This window comes from Typopeltis vanoorti, chromosome 5 (genome assembly GCF_054136105.1).
Source record: "Typopeltis vanoorti isolate ZY-2024b chromosome 5, IOZ_Tvanoo_1.0, whole genome shotgun sequence".
In the NCBI taxonomy this organism is placed as follows: domain Eukaryota; kingdom Metazoa; phylum Arthropoda; class Arachnida; order Uropygi; family Thelyphonidae; genus Typopeltis; species Typopeltis vanoorti.
Window position 1 is genome coordinate 54,961,035 of NC_143553.1, and position 17,112 is coordinate 54,978,146.

Here is a 17,112-nt window from a genome sequence, read left to right on the forward strand (position 1 = left end):
TCAATCATGAAGTCACATTCACAAGAATGATAGACCTTTATGAACTGTTCATTAAATATCTCCAGTATATCTTCTGCAGCAGTTGTCCTTATACTATTTTCTTCAGTCAATGTCATCCTTCCATAATCATTCTTTTTTTTTGCTAGCTGCATATCGAATTAACTCCCTAGGATTCTTTTCGGCTTCATTAGCTAACTGTTGCTCATACCTCACTTTTGCTACCCTCACCAACCAAGTCACCTGTCTTGCCTGGTCTGTGTAATCCTCATGGAATTGGTTATTGCCACTTCACATATGCTGCCTCCATAATGCCCTTTTTCTCTGTTGCATGTTTAATCTCTTTATTAATCCATTTCACACCTACTTTATTTAACCTTCTCACACTTGGAATACATTTAGACATTGCATCTACTAGATATTTTTTGAAAATCCCCCAAGCTAAATTGATCTCTTTTCCAGCTAGCTCCTCATTTATGCTACGCTTGCAAGCTGTCTCCTGAGCTCTTCATAATCACCACTCTTGTAGTTCCACACATATACCCTTTTCTCACAAAGGTCCTCATACTGCTGGCAACCACCCAGGTTTGGAAAGCTTTGAACAAATATGTATTCAGAGATTCCAAAGCAAACATCACATATTATGAAGAAGTTTTAAGAACTAGTTTAATACATTCTTATTATGTGTTGAATGAATTAAAAAATAAGTTTATATTTCAGAAATCTCTGCAAAAACCCCTTTTTATTTGTGTTTTGTCTCAATCTGAAGAAGTACACAATAAGACTGTATGAAACTAGCGATTTGAAAGTATTTTATTGTATAAAGTGTTACATTTTTTACTGGTTTATGCCAGCAATTAATTAAAAAATATGAAAGCTGTATTTGGTTTCCTGGTCAGGGCTGCTAATTATCCTTAACTCACTCACTATAATTAACGTATCACAAGTTTATAACCTTTCATGAAAGACTGATATACAAATATACGAAAATTCTCTGAAGGGGAATTTTCAGAAAATGAAGATAATAATAGTATATTTTGTTTTCTTAGGTATTCAGTATAATTTAGATGCTGTTTAGTATTCAGTATTGTGAAATACATATCAATCTTTGTGGTTTTAATGAAAAGGTTTCTTAACTTCAGGATCCAAGTACAAGGGCATGGATGAGTACCATTCGATCTACTTCTAGCAAAGAAAAGGTAAGTCTTTCTTGAAAGTTTTAACATAAACAATGAAAGCGAGGTTTAATTTTGTGTTAGATTTACTTGGTTTTATTCCAATTTAATTAATTATTATTATTATCCTAGACCCTATGGAGTCAAAGACTCATCTAGGAGGTCCTTTTATCAAACACACAGCTCAATCATGTAGTGCTTTAAACACACTGAAATTTTCTGCAGACACCACACACTCAGGCAAGGCATTCCAATCATTCACAACTCTGCACGAAAAAACCTGCTTCTCCTGCCCCCCCTACTCACACCCTCCTTATACAGCTTCTAGGGATAACCCTTGATCTCTCACTATTTTCTGTAGAACTTCTCCAGCATTGATCCTATAACAACCCTTACTAACTTTTTGGTCTCTATCATATGTCCTCCTATCGACCAGACTCTACAAATTACATCTTCTCAATCTTTCCTCATACTCGACATTCCAGAGGTCAGAAACTACCTTAGTCAGTTGCCTTTGGACCCTTTCCAACATCTCTTCGTCCTTCTGAAAACCAGGTGACCAAATCTGGGCACAATAGTCTATGTGTGGCCTAATCAAAGCCTTATACAGTGGAACAAGAATCTCCCTACTTTTACATGTGAGTGTCCTCTGCATCATTCCCAGAAGCCTTTGTGTTGTCATCACAATTTTGGCTATGTGTTCCCTAAATTTCAGATCCTTATCCACTATCACCCCCAGATCTCTTATTTCTTCCACCTCCAATAATATATCCTCACCAAGCATAAATTCTTTATCCCATTTTTGTTTTCCAAAAATTTTAAAAGCTTACATTTTGCAACATTGAACTCACATCTCCATTCCCATGCTCAATTTATTCAAGTTCTTCATAGGCCACAACATCCTCTCTACTCTTCATAGTTCGTCCCAACTTTGCATCATCTGCAAGCAACTGAATATCTCCATCCAAATCTTCACCAGTATCATTAATATACAAGTTAAACAGCAATAGTCCTAAAACAGACCACTAAGGCACACCACTAGTAACTTTCCTTTTCCTAGATATCACTCCCCCATACACAACTTATTGATACCTATCAGATAGCCAGTCTTCAATCCAATGCACCAATCTAATATCCAACCCCATCCACTCCACTTTGACTATCAACTTATCATGCAGTAACCTATCAAAAGCCTTTGCAAAATCTAAGTATATTACTGTGTATCCTTCTCTGTCCATGCAAGCAGCCATCTTATTGTAATAAGTAAGTAGGTTACTAAAACATGACTCCCTTTAGCAAATCCATGCTGTCCATCAAAGATTGGATTGAAAATCAAATTGTATCCTTCTCTGTCCGTGCAAGCAGCCATCTTATTGTAATAAGTAAGTAGGTTACTAAAACATGACTCCCTATAGCAAATCCATACTATCCATCAAAGATTGGATTGAAAATCAAATTGGGTTGAAAACAATGGTATTGTTTTCAACCCAATTCTGGATCCTAGTTCTCACAAGCTTCTCCAACAACTTAACTACAACACCTGACACACGGATAGGCCTATAGTTTGCTGCTTGAGTTCTATCACCTCCTTTATGAAGTGGCACAATCTTGCCCTCCTTAGGAACTTGACCGAGTGCAAGACTCGTATTAAAAAAAATGTCAAGGCCGGCATCAACTCCCCAAGTCCCACAGCCTTATTTACATCTAGTTTGCTCAACTTCCCATACACTTCTTGCTCTCAATCTCTCCATAAAGTCACATTCACAAGATTGAAAGACCTTTATGAACTGCTCATTAAGTATTTCCACCACACCTTCTGCAACAGCTGTCTTTATACCATTTTCTCCAATTAATGTCATCCTTCCATAATCATTCTTTCTTTTGCAGGCTACATATTGAAAGAACTCCTTAAGATTCTTTTTTGCTTCATTAGGTAACTGCTGTTCATACCTCTCTTTAGCTGCCTTCACCAACCAAGTCACCCGCCTTGCATGGTCTTTGTAGTCCTCATGAAATTGGTTATTGCCATTTCTCATATGCTGCCTCCATAATGCCCCTTTTCTCTGTATCACATGCTTAATCTATCCAACAAACTTTGCAGTCTGCATGCCTTCATTCTATCCTCATAATTAACATTGTACAATTCTGATATCATTTTTGTTATCTGTCTCTGCAGACTCAAGTTTCCTTCATCCCCTTCAAATTCCAATGATCAGATCTGAGCACAGAAATCCAGATGTGGTCTGATCAAAGCTCTCAACATTGCAGCAATTCTCTGGGATGTTTTCACAACCTTTGCCATGTCATTGGAACTTCAAATCTCTTTTCACAATCACCTTCAAGATAACTTACTTCCTCCACTTCTTCCAGTTTAACACGTTCGCTGCCACGCTACTTTGGCATGATCTGTTCCCCTACGCCGAGCAGTTTTCCTTCTTCAAGGTCAGTACGATAATCTCGTTACCGGAGGTAAACGTCCTACGAGTATACTCGTAGTTGGCTTGTACAGAGCATATACGTTCTATGGGAATACACAGTTTTGAAGCTAGCCTCACAAGCCAAGCATTTTCACTTCTTCAAGGTCACTACAATAATCTCGTTCCCGGCGGTAAGCGTCCTACGAGTATACTCGTAGCTGGCTTGTGAAGCAGGTTTACCCACTACGAGTATACTCGTAGTTGGCAGCGAACGTGTTAACTCTACCAAGTGAGTATGAAGTATCACATCTGTGGAGCCGAAATATTAAAACATTGCATTTAGTTGCATTAAACTGACATCACCAATCATTTGTTTGTTTACCTTTTCAGCCATTCAAATCCTCTTGAAGAGCCAAAATATCAGTATTATTACTAACAACTCTCCCAAGCTTCACATCATCTACAAACAACTGAACATCTCTCTGTAGTCCTGTGACAATATCACTGACATAAAGATTGAACAGCAGTGGTCCCAGTACTGAACCCTGTGGAACTTCACTTATAACCCTCCTACTCCCTGATACTGTTTCACCACATTCATCTCTCCAATACCATCAGAGAATCAATCACCAATCCAACCTACTGATACTGAAACTTAAAAATCAACTTTTCATCCAGTATCCTTTCAAATGCCTTTGAAAAATCCAAAAAAATCACAGTGTATGCTTTACCTTAATCCAGGGGTCGCCAAACTTCTTTGACCGTCGACCCCCTCTATTTTACTATTACGTAATTATAATAGGACAAGTAGAAAAGGTGCTTATGCGAGTTTTTAGATTGTTTATTTTATAGTTACAGTGTTTCTTGTATGTGTAATATAGTATATACTATTATATTGGCTTAACGTCAAAGGGATACGATTTGTTTTCGACGTCCTTCTTAACATTACATATTTGACAGGAGAGATAAAATATAAAATTTAATTTAGATAACAAAATAACAATAATACAATCTTCCTATAGGTATATATAGGATGTACAAAACTACCAGCCCTGTTCAACTCTTCAACATAGAGAAGTTTAGTTCGTGAATGAATAACGATTGAATTATAATATGTATGTTGATAAATTTTAGAACATTAACGCTCACTTGTATGTCAATGTGCAAAAATGAGAACTGCGATCGAATACATGTAGGTAAATAAGCAACCATGCACATGTTGCAATCTCTCTCCCGCCACGCTGCTGGGCGGGAACCACCGACATCCGTTTATTGGTAAACATGTCATTTTGGCCTACATGATTGGTCTCCATAACTATTTTCATGACCTTGCTCCATCTTATGGGTTTTATTCGTGTCACTGTTCCCACAATTCACTCTTAATTGCGTTGTCATTCAGGATGGAGGTAATCCAAGTTAACCGAATTAAATATTACCTGTACAATGATGTCTTATATTTTTCTTTCGACCCCTAACAATGTTATATCGAAAACTTTGGCGACCATTGCTTTAATCTATTGATTATTTTCAACTAATATTTTGGAGAGTACAATTGGTAAAAATGAAACTCTTACTTTTTATCAAAATCGTAGGTGATTATGCATCATTTCCAATCATTACTGGTTAATATGATAAATATAATCCAGATATGATAAACATAATAAAAAATGTAGTTCAGTTGTAGTTTTAATATCTATAAGTGCAAGGTGTTGCATTTTGGAGTGCAGAAATATAATGCTATGTACATCGATGGTTGACAGTAGACTGAAGTTTAGAGATCATAGTGTTGCTAGTGTTGCAAAGGCTGCACATCATAGTGCTGCTATGATAAGAAGTACTCTACCATGTAGGAATAAAAAATTGATTGTGCCACTGTATAAAGCACTGGTCAGACAAAACTTGGACTATTGTGCTCATATCTGGTCTTCAATGTGATGTGGAGACATCACATTGAAAAGACATCACAATATCAGGACTTTTGAATGCTGGCTATGGAGAGAGAGAGAGAGAAAGAGAGAGAGAGATGTGGATTACAGAGTTTGATGGATAGGAGGAAGAGATGTTTTATGATAGAGATTATTATTACCCCAAGACCTCATGGAGACAAAGACTCATCTGGGAGATCCTTTTATCACACACACAGCTCATCATACCGTGTCTTAAACACACTCAAACTCCTTGCAGACACCACACTCTCAGGCAAGGCATTCCAATCATTCACAACTCTGCACAAAAAAAACTGCCTCTCACTCCCCTACTCACACCCTCTTTATACAGTTTCCAGGGATGACCTCTGGTTCTCCCCCTATCTCCCACTATTTTATGTAGAACTTCTCCAGCCTTAATCCTATAACAATCCCTTACCAACTTGTAGGTCTCTATCATATCTCCTCTCTTCCTCCTGTCCACCAGACTCTGCAAATTACATCTTCTCAATCTTTCCTCATATTTGACATTCCAGCGGTCAGAAACCACCTTAGTCAGTCGCCTTTGGACCCTTTCCATCATCTCTTCATCCTTCTGAAAACAAGGTGACCAAATCTGGGCACAATAGTCCATGTGTGGCCTAATCAAAGCCTTATACAACGCAACAAGAATCTCCCTACTTCTACATGTGAGTGTCCTCCGCATCATTCCCAGAAGCCTTTGTGTTGTCTTCACAATTTTGGCTATGTGTCCTCTAAATTTCAGATCCTTATCCACTATCACCCCCAGATCTCTTATTTCTTCCACCTACAACAATATATCCTCACCAAGCATAAATTCTGCATCCCGTATTTGTTTTCCAAATTTTAAAACCTTACATTTTGCAACATTGAACTCGCATCTCCATTTCCATGCCCAATCACTCAATTTATTCACGTCTTCTTGTAAGGCCACAACATCTTCACTACTCTTCATGGTTCGTCCCAACTTTGCATCATCTGCAAACAACTGAATATCTCCATCCAAATCTTCAGAAATATCATTAATTGTTTTCCAAATTTTAAAACCTTACATTTTGCAACATTGAACTCGCATCTCCATTTCCATGCCCAATCACTCAATTTATTCAAGTCTTCTTGTAAGGCCACAACATCTTCACTACTCTTCATGATTCGTCCCAACTTTGCATCATCTGCAAACAACTGAATATCTCCATCCAAATCTTCACAAATATCATTAATATACAATGTAGAAAGTATTTTACCTTGGGTATAATAAATGTTAAAAATACCAAGCAATTTTAAACCTGGTTTTACTCCATTTCCCAAGTAAGCAAACAGACAAACAAGTCAAGTTTGTGCCTGCAAGCGATTCAAGTCTAGCTGACCCTACAGGTAGTGCAAGACCAAGGTAACTCATGATAAAGGTGGCATAAGCTCTGATCACTAATCTTAATATTTACCCTTAATGCCAAAACACATCTCCATGAAGGGGATGTATGATGTTTTGTAGTTTCAACCTTTATTGAGGTCTCATCAGTGGGAGCCAGGCTAGAAATACCAAGATTTAGTAATACAGAGCTTATAAGTATTTTACCAGAACAAGTTACCATAAGGTGTTTTAACCTTATTAAATAAAAATCTCTGGAGGAGATATAAATGTAGAAAGTATTTTACCTTGGGTATAATAAATGTAAAAATACCAAGCAATTTTAAACCTGGTTTTACTCCATTTCCCAACTAAGCAAACAGACAAACAAGTCAAGTTTGCGCCTGCAAGTGATGCAAGTCTAGCTGATTCTACAGGTAGTGCAAGACCAAGGCAACTCGTAAAACTTGCATAAGCTCTGATAACTAATCTTAATATTTACCCTTAATGCCAAAACACATCTCCACAAAGGGGATGTATGATGTTTTGTATTAAAAGCAAGGGGCCACTACCCAGACCGGTTTCGACCTTTATTGAGGTAGAATGGGAGTTCATATCTCATCATCATTGGCCTCTTTAGAGTCAAAAAGTTGTGCTGAGAGCCAGCTTTGATAGTAAGAGAGTAGAAAAGATAGAGTAGATAGTAGCAGGTAGGTAAAGAGGCCTCAATCGATCTACTTGGCCTTACTCGAAAGTCAGTGCCAAGCAGATCTGACATTTCCTTCCTCCATCCGTTCTTTTCAGCTTTCCCCGGTCAGTCACCTCTTCAGGTGTCTGTCCGAGGAAAGTGGGGAAAAACAAATGCAGGAGGACACACATAAATTAAAAAGCAAAAGAACTAAGACACGCATAAACAGAACAAAACAAAAGTCGGTGAATTAACAGAAAAGTACTGCAAGAACGGGGGAAGAGCCTGGCCCGAGTGATGCAGCCTGCAAGGAGCCGCACCGCCTCGCTGTAAGCCTTCGCCGCTCGGGTTCTCAGGTCTGCCCCCTCCTATGTGGATAAAGTGTGAACATACTGAAACGGAACCAAGAAACTTAGCAGGGCAAATAAGATCTTAAAAAAAAAAAAATAAAAAGCCCCTTCTATTTTTTATCGCTACCTCATAGTCTTTTACCACGTTTTCCGTCACTGTGAGTATGTGTACCGACTCTTCATCATTTAGTTTCCGTATTCTCTTCACGCTTTCATTCCATTTCGCTCGGTGGTAACTGATGTTCCCAAACTTGAGCCACATTCTAAGACTCTCTAGCTCACCTTCACATTGCAAAGCAGCGTCTCCTTTTTCCTGTAGAGCTGTGTGGACTTTGTTTCTTATCTCGGGTTTATCCCTAAGATAGAATAGGATTCGTTTTGTTACATTCGAGTTCTCGTATAGGGGTTCTTTTCCTTTTACCGGTTTTGTAATGGGGTGAGAAGAACCGGTGTTTGTATCTACTGGTAAAGTTCTTTTTTCAAATTCCTTCATTATCCATGGGTATCTCTTTTCCAAATCTACTCGTGTCAGCAACTTCAATGTGTCGCATAAGTGTTGTTTTTCTTCCTCTGTTAAGTCCAGGTGACCGTCCAGTTGATGGGGCTCGACCTTGGTTATATCCTTTACATAGAGTTCTCCCCATATGAGTCTATTGCTCCTCTTAAAGAACAAGAAAGTTGGCTCTCCTTTTGTGGTCATTATCTGAAATAGTTTTTCTACCATTTTAAGAGATCCCTTAAAGTTCTTCAAAATGACAGAGCCATTTGGGGTATTGCTTTTAACAAAGTCTGTTTCTTCCTTAGTTTCTGGATTGTTTCCTTGCTCTCTATCTTCTTCTTCTGATGAGGTTTCTTCCTCATATTCTGTGTTGTTTCGCGTTATTATCTGATTTCCTTCCTCATCCTCATCTGAACTTGAGGCTTCTATTTTGCTTTCAGTGTCCTGTTTATTTCGTTTCATTTCTCCTTCTTCCGGCATGATGGGTCGTTTTGTTGTACTGGTATTGATTTCCATTTCCTCTGTTTCTGTGCTGTCATTGTTGCCTTCCGATTCAATGGTGTAAGATTTCTTAGTGTTCTGTTTCTTTTTCTTCCTAATTTTCCCTTCTGCGTTCCTCCCAGTTACTGCATGATTTCCTAATGTAGTTGTTGCGATAGCTGGTGGTTGGAGGGCTGGAAAGTCTTCTGATTCCGTTGTTTGTGGTTCGTTTACTGTTTGGTTGGTAGTTCGCGAGTTCTGTGATGTGAGTTTAGGACTGATTACTGGAATGGCTACTGCCGCAGGTGTTATGGAGCCTCCTGCTCTTTCTGCAAGTGTCCTGTTAGGACAAACGTCTATTCTTTGAGAAGTGTTTCCACATTTGCGGCATGGTGACTCACATTTATCCAGTATGTGTTCTGTTGATAAGCAGTTGCGGCGTTTGTTGTTTTTCGGGCAGTCAGCGCTGAGGTGGCCCAAAGCGGTGCACCGAAAACATTGTTTTCTTACGCCTGGGTAATTAATTATTACTCTTGCTGAGTCTAAAAAAATCAAGTTGGGGATTTCTGTTTTCATTTCAATTGAAATGCTCACTTCCCCTGATTTCCACTCTGGGATATCCGTGTCTTGTCCGATTGATGCGTTTCAGAGAATCCCCCACTTTGAGAAAATGGTTTTAATGATTTCCTCCCCTTTCTCTAGATATTCGAGTGGAAACCTGTCAATTTTTACGGATTTTAATATACTCCCAACTAGGAAGGGTAGGTATTTTCTTCCTTCACATTCTATCCCTTTAAGGAGCGTTTCCCTTGTCTCTATATTGTTTGTTACTATTTGGAATCTTAGACCCCCATAAGGGGTACAACCGTAAATGCTTTCTGCTTTGGCGACTTTGAGAATAGCTCTCACAAACGTCGCTTTATCGATATTTGGGTCAATTTCGATCCCGAGAGTACGAACTCTTGGCAAGAATTTTGACATTCTTTAAAAGCAAATACCTTACCAACGGAATAGCAAATTTCAGTCCCCGAAAGGAAATGACCTAAAACGGACCTGCAACGATTGGAACGAGGCCGCAAAAAATAAAAGCCAACAAAAGAAAAACTAGAAGGGTTCTTACCAAACAATACTGGAATAGGAGCTCTCTCTCGGGATCTGGTAACTGGCAACTGGAATCCAAAAGAAGACTGGAACATGGAGCTTTCTCTCGGGGCCACCAAAAACAGGTCTCTTCAGTGGGAGCCAGGCTAGAAATAACAAGATTTAGTAATACAGAGCTTATAAGTATTTTACCAGAACAAGTTACCATAAGGTGTTTTAACCTTATTAAATAAAAATCTCTAGAGGAGATATAAATATAGAAAGTATTTTACCTTGGGTATAATAAATGTTAAAAATACCAAGCAATTTTAAACCTAGTTTTACTCCATTTCCCAAGGAAGCAAACAGACAAACAACTCAAGTTTGCACCTGCAAGTGATGCAAGTCTAGCTGATCCTACAGGTAGTGCAAGACCAAGGCAACTCATACCGTATTCCTACATCTATCTCTCATCCTGAGGTTTTTATTTAATAAGGTTAAAACACCTTATGGTAACTTGTTCTGGTAAAATACTTATAAGCTCTGTATTACTAAATCTTGGTATTTCTAGCCTGGCTCCCACTGATGAGACCTCAATAAAGGTCGAAACCGGTCTAGGTAGTGGCCCCTTGCCTTTAATACAAAACATCATACATCCCCTTCATGGAGATGTGTTTTGGCATTAAGGGTAAATATTAAGATTAGTGATCAGAGCATATGCCACCTTTACCACGAGTTGCCTTGGTCTTGCACTACCTGTAGGATCAGCTAGACTTGCATCACTTGCAGGCGCAAACTTGACTTGTTTGTCTGTTTGCTTACTTGGGAAATGGAGTAAAACCAGGTTTAAAATTGCTTGGTATTTTTAACATTTATTATACCCAAGGTAAAATACTTTCTACATTTATATCTCCTCCAGAGATTTTTATTTAATAAGGTTAAAACACCTTATGGTAACTTGTTCTGATAAAATACTTATAAAGCTCTGTATTGATATTGATATTAAATGGATAAGAATCCTATATTGTTATATAGCCAGTAAGTGAAACTCAAGATGGATAACTACGATCTGAGTTTCAATGCCGAAAAACTATCGGCGAAGGCAATTCGAAGCAAAGATGGAGCAAACTCCTTCACTATTCTTGATATTCTCTTATAATGTAACACACAGCTCCTAGGAGATGTAATACTGTCATTACATTATGAGGGGAGGTCACTACCCAGACTGGTTTCAACCTTTTTTGAGGTCTCATCAGTGAGTAGGTAGACCTGGAAAATATCAAACCTTAGTGAAAAGAACTTGCATACCTTCACTGTACAAATGCCATAAAAGTGTGCTTGTATTTTGTAATTAAAATAATGTAAATAAAAAGCCAAAAAGCCTTTTTGCTTTTTATTTTAATTACAAAAGCTCTGTATTACTAAATCTTGGTATTTCTAGCCTGGCTCCCACTGATGAGAGCTCAATAAAGGTCAAAACCGGTCTGGGTAGTGGCCCCTTGCCTTTAATACAAAACATCATGCATCCCCTTCGTGGAGATGTGTTTTGGCATTAAGGGTAAATATTAAGATTTGTGATCAGAGCTTATGCCACCTTTACCACGAGTTGCCTTGGTCTTGCACTACCTGTAGGATCAGCTAGACTTGTAGGCGCAAACTTGACTTGTTTGTCTGTGTGCTTACTTGGGAAATGGAGTAAAACCAGGTTTAAAATTGCTTAGTATTTTTAACATTCATTAATATGCAAGTTAAACAGTAATGTCCCTAAAACAGACCCCTGAGGCACTCCACTAGTGATTTTCCTTTTCCTGGATATCGTTCCCCCATACACAACTTGTTGATACCTATCAGATAGCCAGTCTCCAATCCAATGCACTAGTCTAATATCCAACCCCATCTGCTCTAGTTTGCCTGTCAACTTATCATGAGGTACTCTATCAAAAGCCTTTGCAAAATCCAAGTTTATTACTGTGTATTCTTCTCTTCTGTCCAAGGAAGTAGTCACTTTATTGTAATAAGTAAGTAGATTACTAAAACATGACATCCCTTTAGCAAATCCATGCTGTCCCTCAAAGATAATACTATTGTTGTCAACCCAACTCTGGATCCTAGTTCTCACAAGCTTCTTCAACAACTTAACCTCAACATCTGACACCCTTTTCTTATTTGCTTGGATAATTTGATTATTCATTATCACCACCATCCACATTACCTGGTCTGCAACAACATCCAAACAAGTATTTCATTCCATTCACCTCTATCTCACACCATACTGCCTCAAAACCACTGGCACTATTTCCCTCTTGCATCTCTACTTTGTATGGATATAACTCTTTCTCTATCATCAATAGCACTCCCCCTCCATTTTTACCCCTTCTATCCTCACAGAACACATCATACCCTTCCATCTCTATTCCTGTCAGGATGTCGTCTACTTTCAACCATGTCTCACTTATTCTGACAATCTTTGGGTGAACAGACGCAATTAGTGCAACCATTTCATCTGCCTTGTTTCTTATACTTCTAGCATTGGTATACAAACACAGCTCATTTCTGGATCTACAGCTAGTTCCACTGATAACACTCACTCGATGTGATCTCTCCATGCTAGACTGGGGCCATTTCCCTTTCTGCCCATTCATTCTGGAACCCTCCCTAATTCCAACTGTTTCCTCTCGATCCCAGGTCATCCCATTCCTTTCCTGTCTACACATGCTCTCACCTCCTCTTGGTGCATCCACCCTTCTCATGCTGTGTACCCCTGTTTACCCTGAGCCTCCCCATTTCCCTGCTTCTCTTGCACGCCCTTTCTCTCATATTCTATACTCATACCACTCACTGCTCCATTCATAACCACCTCTTCAATCTCTCCTGTCTTACTCTCCTGCTCTTCCACATCACTTACCGCTTGATCTGATTCATTCTTTCTACTCACTTCTCTACCTTCCAGCAGCAGTCTCTCCAAGTGCCTCACACCATAACCACTCAAATGCAGTCCATCGCTCCCATACAGTTCACTTCGTCCTTCAAACTCATTCCACACATTAACAAACTGTGCTGCCATCTCCTCACACATATCATTGTCACACATATCAGACACCTCACACATATCATTCATAATCCTTGCTGTCTGCCTCATCTCACCACAGTCATACCTAGGCAACACTCTCACTACACTTCCTGTCACACTATTCTCTTTTATCCTTCTAAGCAGCCTCTTGATATCCATTCTGAAGTGCTCTTTGTCCTCTGTCAAATCACTCATTCCTATTAAAACCATCAACTTCTTTGCTCACTCCCTCCTCATACCCAATGCCTCAATCACTCAACTCATTTTACCATCTGGAAAACATACCTTATGCATTCTATCATCCACACACCTTTAATAATGGAGTCGCCCTACAACGCAACTCGCTTATCTTTCGTTAACTCTTTCATGCCATCAAGATTTGTTTTAATGGTTTTTACCCAAATTTTCTTAATTTCATTCTACATCCATTTAATCTCCTGCCTCATCCAATCCAATTCAACTTCTGAATCTCGCGTCACATTCTCTCTATCATTCGATCTTTCTAATTTTCTAGCTCTCGGCATCCTCTTCTCACTTTCACTCTCATTTATCCTTCTGTGTTTCCATACTTTTGGCCCATCATGCATCCAACTTTCGTTATCATTCATTCTTTAGATTCCTGTGTCATGCCATTTCCGATTTCATTTGTCCTCTCAATTTCATTCCCTTCCACCACTGTCGTCTCACTTTCATCCTTTTTAACATCCATTAGGGTTTTCAGATCACTCATTTTCTTTTTTACTGATTTTTTTAACATTTTTTTGCCTGTTTCACACCATCCTTCTCTTTCGAACGTGCACTCATATTCCCCATGACATTCTCACTACTAACACTTTCTGTCATCAATTTCATGTTAGCATTCGCCAATTCCTCATTCAGGTCACGCTTCACACACACCCTGCTTCCATCCACAAATCATTTAAGTAATCGAAAGAATACATATAGCACACCTCACACTTAACGAAACGACTGAAGTCTAAGTTAGTCATGGAATGACAAAGCCGCCACCATATTTCCTCTGCCGGTTACCACTCTGAAATCTAATAATAACAACGAATTCATAATTCAATTTAAGCAAAAAAATCCCCTACACTAATAATAATGGTAGCGCACAACTTTTACAGCAACTGTTACTCAAACAAATACTCATATATTCTTAATTATTCCAAGAATAACTTATCTCAATCTGGAGCTCTTCTTACACACATCCGCCAAGCTTGACTCATGAGATTATTATTATTATTATTATTACAGGCAACTCCAAGGAGTCGACAGACTCATCGAGGTAGGCTCTAACATCATGTCAAGAACAACTATTCGTCATTCACACAGTATCTATCATACCTCGCCTTAAACTCATTCATGGTCATAGCACCCACAACAGACTCTAGCAGCTTATTCCACTCATTTACCACTCTCCAAGTAAAGAACCTAGCTCTAACACTCCTGTTAACTACATTTTTGCCCAGCTTCCATGTATGGCCCCTAGTCCTCCCACCACCAGCCCTATTCTCCACCAACACTCCTAAATCCCTGGCCTCATCAATTTCCTGGAGTACGGTTCCACCAATGTGATATACTGCTGCTAATCTTTTCACTCCAAAATGCATAACCTTACACTTTGCCACATTAAATTGACATCCATTTTCATTAGCCCAGTCCTCCAAACTATCCAAATCATCCTGCAAAATTTTGACATCCTGTGCACTCACAATTGCTCTACCCAACTTTGCATCATCAGCAAACAAGTGAATACTTCCTCTCAGATTTTTTCCTATATCATTAATGAACAAATTGAAAAGTAGTGGTCCAAGAACAGAACCCTGCGGCCCACCACTAGTCACAAGCCGTCTTTTGGACTCCACTCCTGAATCAACCACCCTCCTATCCATCTCACCAACCCTATATCCATCCCCATCTATTATACCCATCTGCTCCAGTTTACTGATTAGAGTTCCATGTGGTATCCTATCAAAGGCCTTGGCAAGGTCCAGTAGAATCACTGAAAACCCATTATCCTTATCCAGTTCAGTCATTACTGTGTTATAAAACGTGAGCAAATTACTGTGGCATGATCTACCCTTCACAAAACCATGTTGTCCCCCATACAGTATCCCATTTTCATCTATCCAATCCTGTATTCTTCTCTTGACTAGTTTCTCCAAGACCTTTACAACGATTCCTGATATGCTGATCAGTCGGTAATTTACAACAGTAGTCTTGGAACCTCCTTTATGCAGTGGAACTATTTTCCCCTCTTTCCACCCCCCTTGGGACTAACCCAGACCAGAGTCTCAGATTAAACAGAATGATCAAGGGTACTGACAATTCTTTAACCGCTTCACGTATGACACAAGCTGGTATACCATCCAATCCCACAGATGTATTGACATTGAGGTTTTGTAATAGACTACTCACCTCCACCTCATTCACCACAATTCCCATATAAACTTTTGGTTCATTCATTTCTGCAATGCCACCACCTGGATGATATACTCTTGCAAAGTGCTCGCTCAGTATATTTAAGTTAGTGAGAGGATTTTTATCGGATTAATCCAGAGGGGATAATAAAAATTGTAAAAGGTGAGCGGGAAAGAACCAGAGGTCATCGCTGGAAGTTATGTAAAAGTGTAGTGAAGAGGGGTGTGAGGAGTAGATTTTTTTACATGGAGAGTTGTCAGTGAATGGAATGCATTACCAGAATGTGTTGTTAATGCAAAGAGTGTTAAAGATTTTAAGATTCTATATGATAAATATGTTGTCAATTGAATGAACCTCTCATGATGAGTCTGCCAACTTCATAGAGGATGTAATAATAATAATGAAAATAGATAATCATAAAAAAGCATGAAATTCAATTTGAACGTATTAATTCGATTGTATCCAAATAAGGCAAAAATTTAAGAAGTAATCATTGGATAAATTTTTAATTTATTAATGAAATGTCAAATAATCTTGTATATTCTTGTAAACATGTTGTTTTATCTGGAACCTCTTCAGGCTTTATTATTATTATTATTACGGGCAACTCCAGGGAGTCATTAGACTCATCGAGGGAGGCCCCAAATCATTTTCATCACAACTATTCGACATTCATACAGTATCTATCATACCTCGCCTTAAACGCATTCACTGTCACAGCATCCACCACAGACTCAGGGAGCGCATTCCACTCATTCACTACTCTAAAAGTAAAGAACACAGCTCTAACACCTTTACTAACCACACTTTTGCCCAGTTTCCATGGATGTCCCCTAGTCCTCCCACAACCAGCCCTGTTCTCAAAAATATCTTCTGAATTAATTTTATAGAAACCCTTCAGTAATTTGAATGTCTCAATCATATCTCCCCTCCTCCGCCTATCAACCAATTTTTGCAACCCACAAATCCTCAACCTGTTCTCATACGGTTCATTCCACAGACCTGCTATCATCTTGGTCACTCGCCTCTGGATCCTCTCCACCTCCTCCCTATCAAGAAGAAACCTAGGTGACCAAATCTGAGCACAGTAGTCGAGATGAGGTCTTATCAAGGCTCGATACAGAGGAACAATAACCTGCTTGTCTCTGCTTGTCAACGTATTCTTCAGCAACCAAGTGATTTGATGAGCTGATTTGGCCACTTTTGCAATGTGTCCCCTAAATTTCAATTCCTTATCCACCAACCACTCCTAAATCTCGTGCCTCATCAATTTCCTGGAGCACGGTTCCACCAATGCAGTAAACTGCCTCCCATCTTTTCACCCCAAAATGCATAACCTTACATTTTGCCACATTAAATGGACATCCATTCTCCCTAGCCCAGACCTCCAATCTATCCAAATCATCCTGCAAAATTTTGATGTCATCTGCATTCACTATTGCCCTACCCAACTTCGCATCATCCGCAAACAAATGAACTGTTCCTCTCAGATCCTTTCCTATATCATTTATGAACAAATTAAACAGCAGTGGTCCAAGAACAGATCCTTGTGGTACACCACTAGTCACAGGCCGTCTTGTGGACTCTACTCCTGAGTAAACCACTCTCTGATATCTCTCCGTCAACCACCCTCCTATCCAT

The 17,112-nt window shown here is 39.1% G+C and overlaps 1 protein-coding gene across 1 annotated transcript in view; it reads left to right on the top strand.

Moving 5' to 3' along the window:
• Window positions 1-17,112, top strand: part of LOC150106422 (uncharacterized) — a 766,385-nt gene that overhangs the window by 669,874 nt on the left and 79,399 nt on the right. The window contains exon 45 of the mRNA XM_090392993.1: window positions 1,140-1,196. Within this exon, the coding sequence (XP_090249119.1) occupies window positions 1,140-1,196 (57 nt within the window). The remainder of the gene's footprint in view (window positions 1-1,139; window positions 1,197-17,112) is intronic.